At 34.3% G+C, this 25,000-nt stretch overlaps 1 protein-coding gene across 4 annotated transcripts in view; it reads right to left on the bottom strand.

The window, feature by feature from the left end:
- The window catches only part of LOC144956747 (ATP-dependent 6-phosphofructokinase-like), a 58,481-nt gene that overhangs the window by 8,132 nt on the left and 25,349 nt on the right, over window positions 1–25,000 (bottom strand). For 2 of the 4 annotated variants that reach the window (XM_078887427.1, XM_078887428.1), the window contains 7 exons: window positions 16,423–16,640; window positions 14,601–14,691; window positions 13,395–13,547; window positions 11,158–11,322; window positions 9,824–9,888; window positions 7,606–7,820; window positions 4,791–4,823 (listed from right to left, as the gene is read on the bottom strand). In XM_078887427.1, coding sequence (XP_078743553.1) covers window positions 4,791–4,823; window positions 7,606–7,820; window positions 9,824–9,888; window positions 11,158–11,322; window positions 13,395–13,547; window positions 14,601–14,691; window positions 16,423–16,640 — 940 coding nt within the window. The remainder of the gene's footprint in view (window positions 1–4,790; window positions 4,824–7,605; window positions 7,821–9,823; window positions 9,889–11,157; window positions 11,323–13,394; window positions 13,548–14,600; window positions 14,692–16,422; window positions 16,641–25,000) is intronic. The other 2 variants (XM_078887429.1, XM_078887430.1) reach the window with 1 other exon arrangement.

Genomic DNA, 25,000 nt, shown 5'->3' with positions numbered 1-25,000 from the left:
CTTTCAAATGGTGTTGGCTGCTTGAACAAACGACATCTGAAAGCACCTAAAAAACCCTAGAAAGTGAGAGAGAGAGAGAGAGTGAGAGAGAGAGAGAGAGAGAGAGAGAGAGAGAGAGAGACAGAGAGACAGAGAGAGAAGGGGGGGGGGGTGGGATGGTGATTAGGCAATTTGAGTTATTTCCCTTGAAATTTGGCTATTACAGAACTCGGTTATAACAGGGATTTTAATTTTAGACTGGTCCCACCATCATTATTACACTCAGGTGCCATTGTAACAGAAAAAGTCATTTGAAAATGAACGCTACAGAGCCTGGGAGGATATTGAAGTAAAATACAATGCCATAGTAAGAATCATTTAAAACATGCTGTCTTCAAGTTCAAGGTTTGTAGTTGAAAATTAATGTTGCTGTAAGGAACTGAAGCACATATAAGGACATACCTAACAAGAATCACTTGTTGTAACACGTTGTCAGAAATTTGTAATTGTAATACAGTCCACTCTGGATAATCGCAATTCTGTAAATCGCAACTTTTGGTTAATCGCAACATTTCTCAAGAAACTGAATTAATTCTATATAAAAGTCACTGGTTAACTGCAACAAACTTTGGTTAATCGCAACAAATTTTCGCCCTCAGTGGTAAATTCAAGAAATCAATCAAACAAAATATCATGATTAAATTTCATCATGGATGAAGTCATGACATGTTGAGGAATCGAGGGTGAGCAAGATTTAATGCGCTACAGTAGTGTGTCACCACTCTATTAGAATCAAAAGAGGGCAGGGCTTTGTCGTATGGGTTAATTGCAACATTTTCGCTGATCCCAAGGTGTTGCAATTATCCGGAGTGGACCTTTAGTTGCCAAAGGTCGTTTCATTCCTTGACCAAACAAGAATTGTTTCAAGCTGAAATCTTGGTCAATGTTTTGAGGAATTAGTCATTAGAGTTTGAAGCAAAAGAAGCGAGAATAATTTGAAACATGCTGTCCTCAAGATGGAACCTTGGTTGAAGTTTTGAGAAAATAGAATTTGTAGTGAATGAAAGTAAAAATGCAGACATTACCAAGAATAAAAGGCAAATTATCCCTTAACTTATGAATTAAATTATCTTGGGTACGCATTTCCCGGAAAAATTTTTTTTTTAAAAAGATGGCCAATAAAAGATTGTAAGAGATTTGAAAAATGGTAAGAGCTCGTTAATTTGTTTTTGTGGTAGCTCTTTTATATCATGCAAATTTGAGAGTTTGATTTTAGGGATTTTATGATGATTTTATTATGCTTTTAACATTTAAGGTCACTTCAGCACAAATTAAAAAAAAAGATAATGAGAATGTTAAAAGATTACAGGACTGCAATTAAAAATATCTAAAAGAAAAAAAAACCAAGAACAAATACGACTAATCCAAAAAGGGAATGGACGCAGATTCCAAAATCCCAAAATCGAACCAACCTTGTATAAGTATAAGTTTATTTAAAAGGACACCAAAACACTAAGCATTGGATCCCATCAGGGGGGGGGGGGGGGGGGGGGGGGGGGGCACAATAAAATACTAACATTTATACATATTTACCCATCTCCCCCAAATTTTTTTTTTTAATGCTTTTAAAGAGGAAAAAAAAAAGAATTTTATTCACAAAAATACAAATAATCCTACTTTCTCCCTCACAGGCAAAAAGATCTCATGCAGGGCCCAGGAATAACCAAAGTCTCATTCCAGAGCAAAGACATAAAGCCATAATGGAAGACAAAATGGATATAGGAAGACAGAAGGCACAGGAAATGACCTCTGTGACCCCCAAATGGAAGTCTAGGACCCTCATCCTGGTGTACCAGACTCATGGAACAAAAGACAAAGTTTGAAGAAGGAACCATGCATGAAATGTTAACAATGCGGTGTGGGTTTTTGGTTGCACGAAGTCTTTGTACACAATCCCCTATCTTATATTTGTTGCCATACTTTAAAATTTTAAGCAGAATAACCCTTTAACTCAATCAATCCTAGAGATTTTTGCTACTTTTCAAAATTGGAAAAAAATGTATTAAAAATGAGCATGTACATAGTTTTATTCAACTATCATTAACATGTAAAAACAAAAAACATTAGCTTTGATACTACGCCTATAATTTGTCTCAGAAAAAATGTAATGCATAGGCATGGGGTAAAATTAACCTGGGTAAACTATGGATATAGTCGGTGTTAGGGTTGAGTGGGTTAATGAGGAGGTCTGATTTCACCACATTTATTGCTGTCTTGGTAATTCAATAAAGTGAGTGGACCAGGTACTTATGTTGATAAATTATCATAACAGCAAGAAATGAAGTGAGTTGAAAGGTGCCAGAAGACAATAGAGAATAAAAACTTGGCGGCGATGAGGATTTGAACCCCATACCCCGACTGATACAGCAACTCTGCATAGGGTAACTTGTGAAAGCAAATCTTTCATTTCAAAGAACAAAAAGTTAATTGTTATCGGATTCAATGTAAAAATGAATAGACTCCAACTCATTTCATGAATTCTGTGACAACAAATTAGTTACGGGTGTGTAGATAGTTTGTAATATGGATGTAAATCTATTTTTGAATGAATTGCTGAAAGCAACAATAATGAAAAATGCATGTATTATATGTTACTTACATTTTACAGGAAGTTTCCCATGCTAATTACTCTTGCTATAAATCAAAAACTGCCTTTTGATTTATATTTCATACTTTTATTTCCCTGTTTGTTTTTTTCTAAATTTTGGTTGGGGATTTTTCCCCCCTTTACTTCTTTTTAAAGACTCAAATGCTTCCAAAATATCAAATTCAAATCACTAAGATACAAGCGTACAAAACAGAGAGATGATTTATAAGAAAAATTCTCCGTCTACAAACAATATACATTTGACTTTTCCTCTCAGCCAAGGACTCCGACCAGTACCAGGGCCAGGACAAAGCCGAGTAATCTCATTCTAAGATAAAGACAGAGAGCAACCTGGAAAAGGAAAACAGATATAGGGGGAAAGTGAACTCTCCGTCCATCATGGGAGGTCAAAATACCTTAGCCTGATGACACAGAGAGTTTACTTGCCAAGATTTTTCTACAGAGAGGACCTAAAAAATATCTCTGTCGTCTATCTGGAATTTAGTTATGTATTTATGTCTATATTGCTTTTTGTTGTTGACTGAAGAAGGGTTTTGAGCCCGAAACGATCCGTGTTTGGTATTTTGTTCCATTTTTTGAAGCTGTCATATTCATTGTTTATTATTACTCTTTACAGTCCACAGCTTCTAGCAGCCTAGTATCACAGAGAGTCCAGAGAGATGGAACAAGGGGTCTTATCTTTCATCTGCATTTTTTTTCCAAATTTGGACCTAAAATTTGCCAAAACAACCACCAAAATTTGCCAATAGATTTGCCAAAAAGACCAAAGCTTGCCAAAAAGTTTGCCGAGGAGAACTAAGCGTTTCAGTAAAAATTAACACACGATACAGAAAAAAATATATATATAAAAGACAATTTATTACATTTAAGGAGGCTACATTTATTAATTTACACAATAGCGTTGTTACAAAGATTTTAAAGGATCATTATCCGTAGAGAGTAGCTTCCCTTGGTTTGGACCCAGGCAAATCTGCAACATTTCTCAAGTTTCGCACTTTTTTTTCTCGTTATTTTGTTTTCGCTTCTTTTTTTCCCCAAAATTTGCCAGGCGATTTGCCAATTTCCCCAAAATTTGCCACGATTTGCCAATTTTGGGAATTTGCCAAAATTTGCCTAAATTTGCCAATTTTGGGAAATTTGCCAAAATTTGCGGATCGCCCTGATATTTGCGGCCGCAAAAAATGCAGATGACAGACTTATAAAGCTTTGTCAGGGTAAACCATGTAGTATGACATTTATCCATATAAGATATGATAGGACCTCCTGAATTCCATTCCAGTCTTTATGGAGAATATGTCTGGTTAAATCATTTTTAAGCATTGACTGAATGTGGCTTTTGACTGTTCCTTACTAGTTTTGTGTTCTTTTTTATTTTTTTTATTTTACCCCTTAAATTCAATTTTGTTAATATCTCAAAGTTCAACGCTCCTCAAAAGTCATTTAATTGTTTCAACTCATAATGAGGTATTTTAGGCTTCAAAAGTCTTCTTAAGGTTTGTTTCATATTACAAAAAAGTAGTTAGTACTTCACAGCTGTGTTGGTTGGGATCGGTTTATCTCCACTTCATTGCCATTGACTGAATAGACAATAGAGGTGAATGAAGCGTTTTAGGGTCAAAGGTTTTCTTAAGGTTTGTTTCATATTACAAAAAAGTAGTTAGTACTTCACAGCTGTGTTGGTTGGGATCGGTTTATCTCCACTTCATTGCCATTGATTGAATAGACAATAGAGGTGAACGAGACGGTGAAAATTGAGTTTATGATTTTAAAATATTTAACAGTAACAAAGCACAAAATTCATCTTTAGTGTGTCATTCATCGAGTTTTGTTGACAAAGGGAAAATCCGAAATGTTCACATCATCTGTCATTGTAAATCAAATAGAAATTGTTATTTACTTCACGTAGCAACATTTTCATGATACAAAAATATAAAAGTTGGATTATTTTGTTAGGGGTTATTGTGGGTTGATGAGGACAGAAACAGTTTTAAAAAGCAAACAAAAAAATGAAGAATTTCAAAGTTAAAATTGACAAAATGTGCAAAAAGAAAAAAAGTTAGAAAACCTTTTCACCTGAGTTAATGAAAAATGAAAGAAAAAAAAAAAAAACAAAAAAAAAAAAACAACCAAAAGCGAAACTTACTATTTGCTTGGATACCATCCAGTGGTTTACCGTCTGTAAGGTGACGACGATATTACATGATATAAAATAATAAAAAGAAATAAAAATTCCCTTTATTCATCCCATAGGGAGAAATTTGTCTTCAGTGTTTATTCCAAGGGAAGACTGGAATAACCCAGGCGTCAGCCGCAGTGCAGCGCCGCAAATTGAGCTAGGGCGAGATGACTTGCTCAAGGCCACACAACGGAGCGGCAGGTGATCGAACTTGGTACCTTTTGAGTACGAAGCAAAGACCGTACCACTAAGCTACGCTGGCCCTAATGGACAACCGTTTAATTTGGTTTTATGGATCGTGAAGAAGAATTAATGAGAAAAACATGTCATGAAAAAAAAAAAACAAAAAAAACAACCAGGGTGTAAAAATGTCAGAAAAGTGTGTGGGAGCAGCAAGTATCAACCATCAAGACGGGATCGAATTAGACGATAGAGAGTGAAATAATACAGAAATTAAAATTAGAATCAGGGAAGATGGAGAGTGAAAGAATACAAAATTAAGATCATTAAAGTTTACCAATCGGGGACGATAGAGGATAAAGCGATACAAAATTAAAAACCATAAAAGTGTGACAAACGTAATGAAAGAACCGAAAATATCCAAAGAGGATCAAAAACAAATGGGATGGGCTGATATGGGTAAATTTTATAATGCATTCGATTCTAATTTACACGTTCATTCTCCCTTGTCTATTTAACTCCATCCAAACATTTTCAATACTTAAAGATTAAAAACCAGCAACTTTCATTGTTATTCTTCTGAGGTCGGCTTATGTTATCCTGACTTTTACAACTTTTAGAAATTAGGATGCAATCGAACTTGGTTCAAAGAATACAGATTCAGTTACACTTTAGAAATCCTCATTTACATGGATTTATTAAAAGAAATAACTCAGGAATAGTAACAGCACCATTATAACACAGACAGGCCTTGGATAAAAGAAAATTGACAACTAAATTGAGATTCATCCAAGTTTTCTCATTCCTCAGGCAGGAGCTGATACTTTGTGTCAGTTCATGACATAATCAGTCGGAAAGTGAACATTTTGGATTTGCATTTTTTTTTTTTTGCATTTTCTGAAAGAATATGCTCCCTAGAATATTTTAATCTTCATTTGAATTAAATCGGGTGTTTTTCATGAATTTATAGCCAGATGTAAGGGAAAGGTATCCAGCAACTTTTCTCAAATTTCATACTTTTTCAACTTGACTAGCTGTAAAAGAGAATTTAGAATTGAAATTAAGTTTTGGTATTTCCCGAAGATGAACAAAAATGGTTGATTTAATCATTTATGACAAGAATTCATTTTTGATTTAAAAATTGACCTTCTAACTAAACATGGCAATATCTCAGTTCAAACCTTTTCACCCTCCGACTGATTATGTCATTCACTGTAACATTTTGCTGATAACAATCTTCAACTTTTCGTTAGAATCAACATCCTCGGACCCCATGGTTTATCTTGAATTGTGAAATGTTCGATTTGTCATTAAGGGTTTTTAAAACCTTGATTAATTATGATGAACTTCTTTCCTATAGATGTGCGTTCACATCTCTCACGGTTTCCATCAGGAGCTGGGATGGGATGAGGTGAAAGGGAAGCAGAGTGGACAATTCGTTCAACAATGTCAACGCATGCTGTGTACAAACTTACAATAACTAACAGTACATCTAAAAAATCTACAACATATTAGTCATGGGAATATCCAACGATGAATGAATTTTCAAAATTGCCAACTAACAGTACATCTAAAAGACCTACAACATATTAGTAAAGAAAATAATAGTGTAAATCATGGGGAATAGTGTCTAAGTAAACAACTAAGAAAGAATGAATTTTCAAGATTGCCAACTAACAGTACATCTAAAAAATCTACGACATATTAGTAAAGAAAATAATGGTGTAAATCATGGGAATTAATAGTGTCTAATCAACCTGTAAAAAAGCTGTACAAAAATTGATTGAAAATGTTCGACAAACCACAGACATGATTGTAAAAATAAATGCAATGCAGTATAAGACAGGAAATACAATGTATTACTATTATTACTTTAGTGCCTTGTAGAAATAGAAGAAATCCCAAATAAGCAAGTCATTTAATGTGATGACTTTAAAACGGTAATTCCAGCTATAGTGTATTATTATTAGCATAGGCATAGGCTTTCCACACCCAAATAATTAAGTACAAGCACTCCTAAAATTTTGCATTTTCTTTTTCATAATTTTACTTTCCACCATGTAAATGTGGTCAATTTTGGATTAGACAAAACAGTGAAATTTATCGCTCAGCAACTCGGTTAAAGTTGGCTACCTTTGGGATCACGACAGGTTGGAAAGCAAAAAAATAATTTTACGAAGGCTTTGTGAAAGTGTAAATAACAAAGAATTAATGAATTTTCAATTTTGCCGAGGAAAACCCGACACTTGAATTTTTGTAAAAGAATTGAAATATAAATCTTGCCTTGTACCATATTTACAAAAGTGATTTAGGGGGACATTTAAAAATTTCAATGAATCTTAATTTTGGAAGAATTTTGAATTTGTGTCGAATTGTTTGTCAGAAACACAAAAAGATGCTGACTGAGACTTCACATTTTAATGATTTACTCTAATGGAAACTGTGTGCCTTCGTCACAATCTTCCTGTGCTGCAAAGAGATGAGATTTATCAAATGAAAGGGTGGGGGGGAATGTAAAATTCAACTACAATAGAGGAACAAATAACAAGACGTTAAGAATGAAATTTTTGTTTGATTAAGTGGAAATCCACAAAACACCCACCATCGTCTGTTTGATTTGATTCAATGCGTTCTGTGATCCATTCAACACCTTTAGCGGCCATCTTGGTGGCGTAGTTCCTGTCGAATGGAGACGGCCATCCTCCCTGCTGCATGTGGCCCAGCACATTGGTTCGAGTGGTGAACACTGGCCGGCCCTCCTCAGAAAACAGACGACTGATGAAATCAGTGTCATAATTCTGATTGGCTTTCTCATTCCTAGGGTAAGAAAAATTTATAGAAATAAATAAATAAAACAATTGGGAGATACAAATATCCAAAATAAAACAACCACGCACATTACATAACCTCTTATATTACAAGGCTATTTGCAAGTACAGATATAAATAAAATTTATAAAATTAAATTCCCTTTATTCATCTCAAAGTGGATATTTGTTTCTTGGGTCTATTCAAAGAGAAGTCTGGAATAACCCAGGCATCAGCCGCAGTGCAGCGACGCAAATTGAGCTAGAGTGAGGTGACTTGCTCAACGCCACACAGCGCAGCGGCGGGTGATCGAACTCGGTACCATTCGAGTGCGAAGCAAAGACCGCTCCACTGAGCCACGCTGCAAACAAATACAGCCTTTTTCATGAAACTTCAGCAATCAGAATAGTATGTAGAATATCATAAAGGAAATTGAAAACATAAAAACATTCAAGATATATAAGCACACATGACTGATTTGTGTCAATTTTGAACAGTGCTGGCCCAACGAGGTCTTTCTTCTCGTATGCCCATTATATCTGGAGTCCCATTTCAAAGATGAAGGCACTCGTCTTTTTGAATTCTTCCAGCAGGCCGAAATGTTTTGTATTTAGAGAAGTTGCAGAGAGCCATATTTCTTCTCTATGGGATAAATATCATCTGCATCGCTGCCATATATGCCCTGCATCTTCCTTTTTTTTGTTTTTAAGGGTTTTACGGCACTTGCAACACATTTAGGTCATATCAGCACCAGTAAAAAGGAAGAAAATGGGATAGTAAAAAGTTCTAGCATTACAATTAAACCACCCAAGAAAAGGTAAGACAAAGGGGAATTGGTTCAAATAGGAAACAGATGTAGATTCCAAGAGCACACTGTCAAAGTACTTAGTTTGAGATCACCTAAAAGTTTCACCCAGACACAAACACAGGATCCCACTAAGAGGAATACACTCAAATGTTTACAAATCATATATAATACGTAAACAAAACATTATACAGTGCATAACAGAGAGATAATTTACAAGACCAAAAAAATCATCTCCCAAAACTCTAACTATACATTTGACTGTTTCCCTTCCAACTAGGGTATCCGACCAGGGCCAGGACAAAACCCAAGTAATCTCATTCCAAAACACAGACAGAAAACAATTGAAAAACAGGTACAGGGGGATAGAAGACACAGCAAGTACCTCCCACCCAGTCAGCACCTTCCTCTTCACCACATGAGCAAGCCGGTGACTGTATCAGTTTTTTAAAAATAAAATTTGAATCTAGACACTTTACATTCGAAGGTGTCAAAGAATAAGGAAAACAAAGAGAACCAGTTAACTCAAAGAGCCAGTCTGAAACCAAAGTCCCACAAAGATGTTGGGAAATCATCATTGCCAAAGCGGGAAACACTTCGATGATTTCATTCACACAAAAAAAAATCCTTTAGAGACAATATTCTAAAACATCAACTAAATTATTTTTTTTTCAAATAGAGCATTTATATAGAGCAATATCCACTAAACATGCTAAAAGTGCTTTACAAGGGTCCCTGGCCAACAGCAACACGTAACATGTAGGACGGGATATGACGCCTGTTAGGCAATATTACAATTTTTTCAGACAGAGACATTGCTGTTAACGGCCAGGTACTCGTTTAACACCTGAGTACAGTGAGAGAATGTGAGTAAAGAGTCTTTTCCAAGGACTCCACTATGCGCCGAGCAAGGCTCGAATCCAGGACCTTCCAATCCGAGTGTCATAGCACAAGACTACATCATAGCCGCACACATTTCTGATATTATTTCATGTTCTTTACTTCTTTCCTCTCTCTCAATTTTTTCATTTGTCTTTCTCATAACTCTGTAGTACTCTTTGTCCTGTCATTCATTTGGTTCAGATTTTAATGGTAAGGTGATTGATTGAACCCAGGACCTTCCGGTCTGAAATACGAGTGTCATACCACTATAAACCACATAGCCGCACAAAGATGATGTCTTCTCCTACAACGACATAAAAACAAACCTTAGCACCAATCCTCGCTGTACTCCGGCATTGAGAATTTTGTCCTTCAAATGTTCCACGTCATTCTGGAATGGTAGAAAAATAAGGATGAAAGAGAGTGACGTACGCAGGTCACAAATTTAACTATTGTAACCAACTCAGACTATTCTTTAGCTATAAAAATAAACCAAAACCAGAGTAAATAAAATATTGATTCATCTATTTAAAACTGTTAAGTTAACTTACTTTTATGAAGTGCCTTTTTCATATCATAAAGTGAAAGGTTACAAGCTTTGCAGTAATAGTTACACACAATAATATTTACCTATTGATTTTTTTTTCTACACGTCAGTAGTGTGTATAAAAAATGTCAGGCACATGAGAATCACATTAAAAAAGACAGAGAAAATGAAAAATACATCATGTAAATAGGAGTTAAAATAAAAACAAATGATTTCAATTGGACAGTGTTATGGAAATAAAATGGACATAAAGATAAAGGGGTAAATGTGACTCATAAATAAGGGAACAACACAAAACAAACGACGTTTCGGCCTTAATCTTGAGATATATATTATAGCTTTGATCTCATTACTCTCTCTCTCTCTCTCTCTCTCTCTCTCTCTCTCTCTCTTCCCTTCACACACACACACACACACACACACACACACACACACACACACACACTTTTTTACCTATACAATTATGACAATCTAATGTATATATAAATATTCAATTATATATATATATATTTCTGTTTACTTGAAAACGGCCAAAGGCCAAAACGGCCAAAGGCCAAAACGTCGTTTGTTTTGTGTTAATCCCTTATTCATGAGTCACATTTACCCCTTTATCTTCCTCTCCATTTTATCGACTCATTCAGACACCTCTAGTCTATGGAGAGATATACTATTTCAGATTATTGATAGTTGTTAACAACTACAAGATTAAAAAAGCAACACCTCAAATACACCTCGTTTTATCTGCCTAATCTTGTATTGAGTTGGAGGTTAATATTCTCAGTGGCCAAGCACTGGCCTCAGTAGATCCAAGGTGAAGCCTAGAATTTTTCCAACCAAATAATGATTCGGTTTGTTTGATCTCGTGGTAAGTGCTTTGCGATAGACTAACATCCTGTCCAAAGGGTAGCAGGCCATTGTTACTCTCTGTTTAAACCCCAACCCAATGGGTCTTAGAGTTTTGAAGGATATCATTTTCAGTTAAAACTATTTTTGGTTATACGTTTTCACTGCAACTGTGTTGATCATTTTGATGACTATCATTCTGTCTATGATAAGGAGAGTGAAACACACACGCTTTCCCTCAACCAGCATCTAAGCTTGTATGTAACCAACCTTTAAGTCAATGACATTGAAAGACTCCTCATAGATATAGGCAGCATCAGCACCACTGGCCAGTCCGGCCAATGTGGCCAAATAGCCACAGTAGCCTCCCATGGTCTCAGCCACGAATACACGACGTTTTGTACCCGTTGCTGACTGCTTTATGCGATCACAAATCTGAACAAAAAAAAAAAGGAGAAACATTATTTTAAAAGACAAAGTTATAAAAATCAACCCCCCCCCCCCCCCCCCCCCACCCACAAACACACACACAAATTTGATAGTGAATAAATAAACACAATGAAACCATGTGTAAATACTTACTATTGTACAGGTTATGGTGGAACTTTCCCTGTGTAATTGATCATTTTGACACAACTCTACATGTCATCGTGTTTTGTGAGGTCAAAGCCTATGACAATGACATCTAGGAGTCTTTAACCCTATCCTCACCACCCATAGGAAAATCGTCACATTCGTTACGATGCAACCAACAATTTTCTCATTATGATTTATCTTTTACATCACAAAATGTAAAGAACTGCTTTGATTACAGCTATAAATACTAAACACTGTGTTATAGACATCATTTTACTGAATAACATTCTGTATAGAATGCACTGGTTACTTTTTTGTTTGAGTGAGAAAAGTCTATTTTTGAGTAGGGTGGGTGTGAATTTTCGGGGGAAATTCTAAAAATGGAGAGGGTTAATTAGACTGTTGACAAATTAAAAGTCAATTTTGAAAGAAATAAAAAAATAAGCATTTTGATTGGTTAGCAAAAATGAAAGTATGACATGCATCTTCATTCAATCTAGGAATAACTCTGTCTCTAACACAATCTCTGATCCCTGATTCTGATTAGTTGACATTTTGAGTTTTTTTGAGCCTTTATATAGCGCAATATCCACTAAACGTGCTCAAAGCGCTTACAAGGGGTCCCTTGTCAACAGCAACACTTAACATGTATGGTGAGACATGATCCCTGTAAGGCGGGCAATATTACAATTTTTTTTTTTCAGACAGAGACAACGCTGTTAACGACCAGGTACTCATTTTACAACTGAGTACGGTGAGAGAAATTGAGTAAAGAGCCTTTTCCAAAGACTCAACTATGCGCCAAGCTAGGCTCGAACTCAGGACAATCCGATCCAAAAGCGAGTGTCATACCACAAAACCACATAGCCGCACAAAATATTTACTACATTTACTATACCACATCTCAAACGTGTGTGTGTCTGGGGTACACAAAAATATGGATTGCAGTGATGACCTGTCATTGAGAACAATATTATTCTTTCAAATGATGTAAAGCTCTTTCATTACGCAGCATTGCACATAAGACAATTTAAACTTTATAGCAAAAGGCTCAGTTGTAAACAATCGATTCAACTCCAGGAATGCAGTGTTTTAGTTACCATTTTGGGTCAATAGGCTTCAACAGTCGTGACGTCACTTCCCTCGTAATGACGCATGGTAACTTATTAACTGGTTCTAAACTGTGGGAACAATGGTGCACGCCCTTATAAAATATTTCTCCGACGAGCATAAAAGTGTATCCAGAGGAGAAAAGCATTATAAATCTGATCCTGTTTTGACTTTTATACATTCTGATCACATGACAAATGAAAAAGTTCTAGCCAGCATGAAGAATAAAAAGTACCGATTTTCTTTGTTTAGAACCAAGCTGCTGGTTGCTGGGCGGACGTGACATCAGACTATTGAATCCAATTCTTCATCCAATCAAGGCCTCATGACTGTAAATTATTGGGCACAACTCCCCACTGAAATGCTTTATTCTGACATGTGGAGAATCTGTTTTATATCACCAGTAGATTTTAAAATACCCCAGCACAACTGAGTTTTCCGGGTGCTGCTATGTGGTCTTGTGGTATGACACTCGCTTTCGGATCGGAAGGTCCTGGGTTCGAGCCTCACTCAGCGCATAGTTTAGTCCTTGGAAAGACACTTTACTCACATTTTCTCACTGTACTCCGGTGTAAAATGAGTACCTGGCCGTTAACAGCGTTGTCTCTGTCGGAAAAAAATTGTAATATTACCTAACAGGCGTCATGTCTCGATCTACATGTTCCATGTTGCTGTTGGTCAGGGACCCCATGTAAAGCGCTTTGAGCACGTTTAGTGGATATTACGCTATATAAAAGCTCAAGTTTTGTTTTTTTTGGGGGGGTTTTTTCAAGTAAAAGTTGAACGGTTAACCTCTGAGGCCATCGATATGATCTACTCACATCAGTGATTTCGTTGAGAGCCGTGTCAGCACCAATAGAGAAGTCAGAGCCAGGCATGTTATTGCTAATAGTGCATGGGACAACCACGATGGGAATACACAGGGATGGGAAATCTTCTCTAGCCTCTGATAGCTGTAAAGCGCTGTGGTATGACTGAAAGTACACAAATGTAGTCATGGATTAGTATACCAACTATTTATCTATTTTTTATATATATATATATATATATATATATATATATATATATATATATATATATAATATATATATATATATATATATATAGATAAATAGATACAAAAAAAGAAGTCCTTCAGAGCCTATGGTTTCTATATCACTAAATGGACAATAGTAATTGCTTGCTACCCCTTATATAGGACACTAGTCTATCGCAAAGTATTTTCCACCAGATATAACGGATCCAGCTACTGCTGGCTGGAAAGAGGGGGGAGGGGGGGGGGTCCAAAAAATCTTGACCTGGGATCGATCTTGAGTGGGCACAGGAAGGGGTCAGGAAATTTTGTTAAAAGTTCAAACTGGGTTGATATCATTCTCTAAGCTTGTGAAGCATATTCTCTGCCAACTAAACAGCCTATACCCCATATATATATATATATATATATATATATATACATAGAGAGAGAGAGAGAGAGAGAGAGAGAGAGAGAGAGAGAGAGAGAGATACGTGCGGAAATATTTTGTTGATAATTATCACCTTTAAGACAGTTATTTTGATAATCCTTAAATCGTATCAGCATTTGTGTCTTGAGTGAGAGAAAGACTGGATTGCATACGACCAATCACAATGCTACTGGCAATGGAGAGAGATGGAGAGATGGGGAGAGAGAGAGAGAGAGAGAGAGAGAGAGAGAGAGAGAGAGGGAGGGAGAGAGAGAAGGAGAGAGAGAGAGAGAGAGAGATAGAGAAAGAGAGAGAGAGGGGGGAGAGAGAGAGATAGAGAGAGAGAGAGAGAGAAAGAAAGAGGAGAGAGATAGAAAGAGAGAGAGAGAGAGGAGAGAGAGAGAAAGAGAGGGGGAGGAGAGAGAGGGAGAGAGAGAGGAGAGAGGGAGAGAGAGAGGAGAGAGGGAGAGAGAGAGAGAGAGATAAAGAGAGAGAGAAGGCTATTGATGGTGATGATAGTGACAATGTTAACAACTATGTGTTGATGATGATGATAATGAAATGATAAATCCTTTCCAAACTCACTTCAAACCCTCCAACAATCATGAGACCCTCAATCTTGTGTTCTCGCAACTTGAGGGCAATTTTACCAATCCCAATGTCAGAGGCCAGTTGCCTGGGGAGAGGAAATGTGTGGACAAGAAGGAGAGAGAAGGGTTAGGTGGGGAGAATATGAAAAATATAATTATATATAATATAATTCCCTTTATTTATCCCCATGGGGAAATTTGTCTTTTGGGTCTTTTCCAAGGGAAGAATGGAATAACCCAGGCGTCTGCTGCAGTGCAGGGAGAGGAAGAGGACATTATGGAATATTTCTTTTTTTTTTTTTTCTTCTAGATTATTCATCTTTTTAAAGCTAACGCTACTTGTGTGCGACTAGGTGGTCTTGTGGTATGACACCCGCTTTCGGATCGGAAGGTCCTGGATTCGAGCCTTGGTCGATGCATAGTTGAGTCCTTGGAAACGGCTCTTTACTCACATTTTCTCACCATACTCAGATGTAAAATGAGTACCTGGCTGTAAACAGCGTTGTCTCTGTCAGAAAAAAATTGTAGCACCTAACAGGCATCATATCATGTCCTATCCTACATGTTAAGTGTTGCTGTTGTCCAGGGACCCCTTGTAAAGCACTTTTTAAGTAGATATGGCGCTATATAAAAGCTCAATTTTTTTTTTACTTGCAAAAATTAAAGATCACTTAGCTGCTTAAAATGACTGAATACCACAAACTCAATCACTTACAAACACAATACATACAAACAGGGAAACACATATATATATACATATATATTTTTTTTTAATCCATGGGTGGGGGGGAGGGGGGGGGATAAGAAAAAAAAGGCCTTATAACTAACTAGGGTTGCTTCCACACTGTTTCTGACAATGTGAGATTCTTATTCCTCTTGGAAGTCTCATCACCAACATTTCTCTCAAGCCTCATTGAACGGTATATCCCACAGCAATCGCTTCGATCAACGAACGACTTCAAATTGAAAACACCCCGCTGTCGAGTGAAGGCTGGTGAAAGTGCCTTTCAGCATCCTGGCCCAAGGTTGTGGAATTTGCCACTACTTGAGATACGTTCTTCGTCTTCACTAGAGGATTTCAAGAGCCGATTAAATACATTCTTATTCCGACAGGCTTTCTTTTGATTATGTGTATAGTTAGCGTTGTTCATATACTGTGTTAGGGCTAAATCTATGTTATGCGCCCAGAGCCCTCCAGATGAAGGGATGTTTGGCGCACTATAAATCTATACCAATATTATCATTCTTCTCCTTTACCCTTACAGCACTTTACTGTAATTGAGGCTCTATTTTTATATCATATTTTAAATCTCAATATTGCTAATAATAATAATAAATACTGTACTCGCTCGATTGTAGCAAACTATCAGGAGGGGAAAGGCCAAAGAGCAACCAAATTCTGAGTGTGCCAAAATCTGATGCTTACGGGTAATAACGACATTTTATTCTATTGTAACTCTCTCTTTTTGAACCTCACCAACGAGAGAATACTCAGGCTACAAAGAATTCACAACAATGCTGCAAGATTAGTCCTTAAGTGCAGCAAGAAACATCCAGCGTTACCTCTGCTAAAAGAACTTCATTGGATTCCTGTTTAGGAACAAATATTGTACAAAGTTCTGACATTGTTTCATCTTCCTCAACACATATCATCAACTTATTTTTAAGATAAATTGGAGTTATAGACACCAACCCTATCCCTTTGCTCGCCATTGGATGGAAAATTGCCTGTCACTCAAGGAAACAATGACACAATTTTATTTCATAAACAAGGTATAAATATTTAAATTCTAATGAATGTCAATCCAGTAACTTACTTTCTGGTTCCCAAGAGTGATCCCCCCTTTCCAATCCAACCGCTGACCTCCAGCCAGGACATTTTAGTCACATGACCACTGATCAGCCCGTCAAAACTGTCGTGGATGCCCAGGACGTTGAATCCTTTGGTCAGACTGATTCGGACAAAGGAGCGTACGGCGGCGTTCATGCCACAGGCTGGAGCTCCGATATTCATGATGGCAACATTACGGCAATGCTGGATAGGGGGTGAAAATATACAATAATGGGAAGCAATTTAATAAGAGTAATGATGTATGTACACTCTCTCTCTCTCTCTCTCTCTCTCTCTCTCTCTCTCTCTCTCTCTCTCTCTCTCTCTCTGTGTGTGTGTGTGTGTGTGTTCTCTGTGCAATGAATAACATCTAGGATTTGATTGTACCAATAGAAAGGTGTGTTAACTTCAAATAAAGAGCAATTTGAATCCAACAGGAATTGTCATGATCTATTTATTTATTTGTTATTATTATTATCATTATTATTATTATTATTATTATTATTATTATTATTATTATTATTATTATATTATTATTATTATTATTATTATTATTATTGTTGTTATTATTATAATTATCATTATTATTACAGCTGTCATCTTCATCATCATTATTATTATTATTATTATTATTATTATTATTATTATTATTATTATTATTATTATTATTGTTGTTATTATTATAATTATCATTATTATTACAGCTGTCATCTTCATCATCATTATTATTATTATTATTATTATTATTATTATTATTATTATCATTATTATCATCATCATCATCATCATCATCATCATTATTATTACTATTATCATCATCATCATCATCATCATCATCATCATCATCATCATCATCATCATCATCTAAATTATTATTATCATTACTGTCATCATCATCATCATCATCATCATCATCATCATCATCATTATTATTATTACTATTATCATCATCATCATCATCATCATCATCATCATCATCATTATTATTATTATTATTACAGTCCAAGCCAGTAACTGGAATAGCAAGTTATCAGAATAGCTGTTTAAATAGAACGATATGTCTGTCACATAAACATTTCCCCATTTTAATCTCAATGCACATCACTTAATTGGGATGGTTAAAGCAACTCATTTACTTTATTATGTCCATCTTGTTTTTGTTTGTTTTTAAGGGATTTAAGGCGCTCATAACACATTTAGGTCACATCAGCGACAGTAAAAAAGAAGAAAATGGGATAGTAAAAACATTCTAGATGTACAATTAAAAAGATCTGAGGAAAAAGTAACATAGGGGAAATGGTTGATATAGGGAACAGATGTAGATTCCAAGAGCACACTATCAGTGTACTTAGTTTGAGATCACCAAGACACCAGCACAAGATCTCACTAAGAGGAATACACTCAAATGTTAACAAATCATATGTTAAAATAAAAAATCAACAGTACTTAACAGAGAGATGATTTACAAGGAAAAAAAATATCATCTCCCAAAATTATAACTATACATTCGACTGTTTCCCTCCCAGCCAAGGAGTCCGGCCAGGGTAAGGACAAAAACCAAGTAATCTCATTCCAAGACAAAGACAGAAAGCAATTGGAAAACAGAAACAGGGGGATAGAAGACACAGTGTTTCCCTGCCCACTATGGGAGGTCAGAAACCCCACCCAGGTATGAGAGGATTAGATAAAGGGGAGAACAAAAGAAAAAAAAGAAAGAAATACAATAATGTATTGAATAACACAACAGACATAATTCAGTTAGTTATTACATTGGCAATGAGTAATGAATGTAACATTGAAATATACAGCATTATTAGTATAAAAAAAAAAGGTTATTCTTTATCTTCAAAACATTAAAGGTGAATTCTATTTACCTTTGCAACATGTTTTATGTCATATCAACAACAGGCAAAAAAAAAAATAAAAAAATGATAACAGGATAGTTATATAATATTCCTAATCTAAGAGTTTATTTAACCATACAATCAACTAATGAAAAATATATTAACAAATTTGAAACTCGTGTGGATTCAAGAAAGCCAAGCAATGCGGAAAGGAAGGAGAATCTACATATAGGGATCTGATTCAGTCACTGATTTAAAGGTTATAAATTATTGCTACAAACTCATGTAAATGGTGCAGCTCAAAGCTCGAAGAGATAAATAATAATGAGATATTGACTGTAAGCTTCAATTCAATATATAAAAAAGACTACCGCATTATCTCATTCGTCTATAATGTTTCATTCATCCTGTTTTGTTGATAAAGGGGAAACCCAAAACGTCCATTTTATCTGTTTTCGTATATTAAATTGAAGCTTACATTCAAAATTTCAAATTGTTATTTTTTGCTACAAATTCATGTAAAACAATACAGAATAGGGCAGATTACAGTCCAAAACTTTGGCAAGATTTTAACTCTCCCCTTACCAGCTATTTTCATAATTTTACCCCAAAACTCCATACTAACCCAACACAAAAATAGATTTTTCAAACAGATTAGCAACGAGTATATTCTGTATTTTGTTCAGAAAAATGAGCTCTGCAACACAATGTCCAGTTTTTATGGCTGTAACTATAACAAAATGAAATCAGACTAAGAAAATTATTGACTGAATCGTAACGAATGTGATGATTTTCCTATGGGTGGTAAGGGGAGGGTTAAGGCAGCAAAGCTTACAATGATCTATATAAAAAAAAAAAAAACAAGAACATCAATAGAGAAAAGAAAATACATGTGTGCAGACAAGACCATGTGAAAAAAATATTTAGGCATATTTAGGAAAGCATTTTGGTAGTAAGCATTAATTCACTCAATCCTAGAGTTTTTTTGGTAATTTTAAAAATTGGAAAAAATGTATTAAAAATGAGCATTACATAGATAGTTTTATTCAACTATCATTAACATGAAAAATCTAAAAACATTAGCATTGATATTACGCCTATAATTTGTTTCATAAAAATGTAATAAATAGGCATGGGGTAAAAGTAACCAGAGTAAACTACGGATATAGTCGGTGTTTGGGTTGAGTGAGTTAAAAGGATGTGTACACTCTACTGCCAGTTATCCAGATTGCATCAGCTAAATATTCCACCATAGATTTTTGGAATCAAATTGTTGTATTTCTGATTCTCGTGCCAGAATGAGAAATACCAAATGGGGTCTTTATCTCTTTTGACTTTAAAATGAAATGGCCTTCAACTTCAATCCATCACCTTAGCATTAAAATTTGAACCAAATGAATGACAGGACAAAGATCACAGAGTTATGAGAAAGACAAAGAAGATAAATGAAAAAAAATGGAATATGATTCTGATGATGGTGATCTCAACTCAGATATTCATTATAATGAATGGAAGAAACTGAAAGTGATGATATGGTTAGTAATCATGATCTAGATTAGGATAGAGATAGTGGAGTACAAAGCCATGGTGATGCCACGCCCACCCCTCAACGAAGAAAGGCACAAGGTACTTCACATTTGATCATGGTGAGGTGAAATATATTATTTTTTCAACGCCACCTACTAATCTTGACACTATATTTCGGGGTAGAACATTATGGTCCCAAAAATATACATGACTGCATCAATGAGAACAGTAAGGCCATAGATGTTCTACTTTTCCTTGATGGTGAGTTTTGGAACAGACTAACAGACATGGTCGCATCAATGAGAACAGTAAGGCCATAGATGTTCTACTTTTCCTTGATGGTGAGTTTTGGAACAGACTAACAGACATGGTCGCATCAATGAGATCATCAAGGCCATATATTTTCTACTTTTCCTTGATGGTGAGTTTTAGAACACGAACAGACATGGTCGCATCAATGAGAACAGCAAGACCATAGATATTCTACTTTTCCTTGATGCTGAGTTTTGGGACACTAACAGAGATGGTCGCATCAATGAGAACAGCAAGACCATAGATATTCTACTTTTCCTTGATGGTGAGTTTTGGAACAGACTGACAGAGATGGCAAATAAGAGAGTAGACCAGATTGAACAGAGAAGCGTAAGGGCATACTATGGCACACTATGCTAAAAAACACGCCCCTCCAACTGTAGAAGAGTAGAATATAAGATTGCAATGCATTTATCAATAGGAAAAGCACATAAAGACAGACCAGAGAGGAAAATAAAGACAAAATTTTGGTGCAGCTCCAGTTTATCCTTTCGTTGTATCAAGGAAAAGTCAACCTGCAAGGGAGACTGACATCAGAAACAAAAAGATTCGATACAACAACGTGTCTCATACGTAAGTTCCTTAATATAAACTCTTCATATTCATAACATATATTTATAAATTCATGATGGCCACAATCAACTCATTTTAGAGCAAGCTGAAACTAAAAGGGTGACTAATTCGCACAATAAAAAAAAGACAAATGCAATTTTTAGGGCACCTAACTCGACATAAATGTAACTGAACATCTTGCCTTCACAGGAAAGATAGAAGGTAAAAAGAGTAAAGGTAGACAAAGAAAAACATATTTGAATAGTTTGAACAGCTGGGTGACAAAGAAAGAGAAGAGTAATATTAGTTTTTTGAGGTTATCTGATCAGAGAGATGTCTGGCACAGACTTGGTACTTGAAGAAGAAAAAGAATTATCTGCTATTGGTCAGAAATATGGTCAGGTGACTAATCACCTAGTTGTTTAAAAAATGGCCAGGGTGAGAGAAGCCCCCCCCCCCCCCCCCCCCCAAATGACCAGGGTTCAAAGGGTAAATATTTTCTGTACACTTTTTTGCTGGATTTTAGTTGATGACAAACAAGAGTAGATAACTGGCAGTAAGTATTTGAGGTATGATGCAAACAATGACTGATGAAGTATATAGGAAGTAATGGGTATTCATCCCATGATAGATGCCTATCAAGCAAGTAAGCGAACAAAACAAAAAATACAAATAAAAGATGAGTTGATTGTAATAAGCGTTATCGTTGTTATAATCAAAATATGCACGATAATAATGATAATAATAATAATAATGATAATAATAATGATAATAATAATGATAATAATAATGATAATAATAATAATGATAATAATAATGATAATAATAAAAATAATAATAATAATAATAATAAAAAATAATAATAATAATAATAATAATAATAATAATAATAATAATAATAATAATAATAATAATAATAATAATAATAATAATAATAAAAATATTAATAATAATAATAATAAAAATAAGAAGAAGATTAATAATAATAATAATAATAATAATAATAATAATAATAATAATAATAATAATAATAATAATAATAATAATAATGATAATAATGATAATAATAATAATAATAATAATAATAATAATAATAATAAAATAATAATAATAATAATAATAATAATAATAATAATAATAAATAATAATAATAATAATAATAATAATAATAATAATAAAAATATTAATAATAATAATAATAAAAATAAGAAGAAGAAGATTAATAATAATAATAATAATAATAATAATAATAATAATATAATAATAATAATAATAATAATAATAATAATAATAATAATAATAATAATAAAATAACAATAACAATAAATAACAATAACAATAACAATAAATAATAATAATAATAATAATAATAATAATAATAACAATAATAATAACAATAATAATGAACAGAGGGCTGTGAGCTCACATACATAACTGCATAAGAGACCCATTGCCTCAAAATAGCATCATGTTAGGACCGACGTGTAAATATATGGAGGTCTGACAATCGAATGCAATCATGGGCCTAGTTTAACATTGTTGTAATGGACAATATATAATTTTTTTTTTTTGAGATCTCCATATAACAACAATGAGCCAATTCAAATTCTGTGGAAGTGTGTATGCAATCCATCCGTCAAGGACTTATAATGAATAGGGTACATATTGAATCAAAAGGTGATATAACCTGTATTGCTATAGACAGATTCTAAGGATTATGGGAAGTAAAAGAGCGAGCGAGGATGGATGATCTTTGTTGACGACGACCTGCATATATTTATATTTAGACAAGAAAATAAGATGCCATCACTCTGATACCAGAAGATAAATTACACAAGGAATGTATTCAGTCCTCCTGAAGAGTGGTTTTACACTTCCAATGAAATTGGAACCAGTTTTTTGACATCACACATTTGTTTCTCTACATTACACTTGATATGTGAATCTATTTTTAATAAAAATGGGGAAAAAAAAAAAAGATTACGGTTCTAAGTTTGAAAGGATAGCACTGGGAAAAATTAGATTTTATTTCATTTTGTGTTTGATTCCCATAGAAGTAAATAAATGGCGGTTTATCGTTTAACGCAAATTCATGCTGTGGTGGTAGAATAGTAAAATATTCATGATGATAACAATAATGTTACATCATTATTGTGGAATAAAGTTCTATGATGATAACAATAATGTTACATCATTATTATGGTATAAAGTTACATGATGAAAACAATAATGTTACATCATTATTGTGGAATAAAGTTATATGATGAAAACAATAATGTTACATCATTATTGTGGAATAAAGTTATATGATGAAAACAATAATGGTACATCATTATTGTGGAATAAAGTTATATGATGAAAACAATAATGTTACATCATTATTGTGGAATAAAGTTATATGATGAAAACAATAATGTTACATCATTATTGTGGAATAAAGTTACATGATGATAACAATAATGTTACATCATTATTGTGGAATAAAGTTCACAGTGTTCCAAAAGCGATCTTTTAGTTCAGCCCGCTTTACCCCTGCTCTCACAATGCATACTGTCACGCTTCACCGATTTCTGCTATTCAGTCAGAGCCTTTTGTGACTATTGAAATTATCAACCTTTGTTATGGTTTTTAAACCTGTTTTTAACTATTTTAAAAATGTTATTTATAAATACAAAGTGATTACTTAGAAAAAGGAGAAGATGATCTTTATTCTGATATAATTTTATTAATAATAAGATGTATATAATTTTCACACTAAGCATTAACTTTCAGAGTATTTTTGAAAAAAAATTCACTCAAACATGCATAATAAACTCTTAATTATCTAAAAATTTAAACGACCAAAGTTTAAAAAAAAATCACTAATTAAAAGTCAAAGACTATTTCTAATTAGTCACAAAATTTCACATATGCCGGAAATTTGGTTATTTCACTATTCCGTCTGATATTTGAACCCTCCCATTCAACATTCGACGGCCTTGAGGATTCAATATGCAATCTCTCTTGTATTACAACTCCAGATTACAGAATATAGTTAGAATGCCATCAAACATACTTTAATATTATATATTCACTTTCTTTAAAAAGCAGATACCCAGCACTTTCTCTGTGTTTACAAAGAATTGAATTCATTTTATTTTAAAAGTCATTGTGAAAACTAGTAGAGTCCATTAATGCGTCCAAACCCATTTATAAATTAGATATTAAGTAATTTGCGTATTGAGTAATTTGCGTGTCAATGCATGTGTGTGTTTATATGTGTGTGTGTGTGTGTGTGTTTGTGTTAGAGATGGGGAGTTGCTAGTGTGTGTTGGTATGTGTATGGATCTGTTTAGGTATGAGAAAGAACAAAAAGATTTGTGGTGGAGGATGTAGCTATTGAACGGAGGATAGTTGGAGGGAGAAAGGGATAAGTAGAAAAGAGAAAAAAAGGGGATTGAGAAAGCAACATATAACTCAAAATATACAAATAACAGCTCTATTTTTAGAGGAAGTTTAACCACGTAATATGTCAAATGTTTTAAGATGTTTAAGTATTATTTTGTTTGATTCATCAAATTTTCATTTCTCTCTAACTTTCTTTTTTTGGGGGCACATACGACATGATATCAGGAGAAACCTGCAGGAGGTTACTTTTTATTATTGTTTTTAATTGAGATGATTATGTTCTCATTGATTGTGTTCTCTTTTCAATTTTTGAAATTGTTGAATGTAACAATTCACCTCCTTGTTCTCCTAAAAGACCTAGACCAAAAGTATATTTCTTCATAAAAGGTATGCAATGGGTTTCCAATATGTGGTGTTTTGGAAGTACATTTTGAGGAAAGTAATTACGGTATATTGTCATATATTTCTCTATCTTGCTATTAACACTTTCTATTACTGTCTCTGTGACTGGTTTTGTGTGAGAAATTAGTGAATGTATTTCAGAATAAGCTCCATTTATTTCATCAAAACATTTGTTTATAGTTTCAGCTTTGTCCCTGATTAATTTATTGTTTGTATACATGTATGTTTTAGAAACGACATTTTCAGTGAGTTTTTCGTAAACGTCTTGTGTGTAATATCTATGGCAATGATTTCCTATGAAGCTACGACTATGACATACTTGAGATATGATTTTGTTTGTTTTTAATATATCATCAAGAGAACTGCAGACTGGCCCACATCGTTCTGACAGTTTCTCTTTATGAACAACTAAGGCTATTTTTTCTTCTGTGATTGGGATCTTAGTTTCCCATTCTTATTTTTTCTCTTGAGGCACATCAGTGAGCAATTCACAGGTCTTGTAAGATTCTACAACTGCTAGTAGACTCTTATATGTTTTCA

The sequence above is a fragment of the Berghia stephanieae genome, chromosome 11, assembly GCF_034508935.2.
Source record: "Berghia stephanieae isolate SIO BIC M18660-M18661 chromosome 11, UCSD_Bste_1.3, whole genome shotgun sequence".
Taxonomy (NCBI): Eukaryota; Metazoa; Mollusca; class Gastropoda; order Nudibranchia; family Aeolidiidae; genus Berghia; species Berghia stephanieae.
This window is presented reverse-complemented; position numbering and strand designations above follow the sequence as displayed.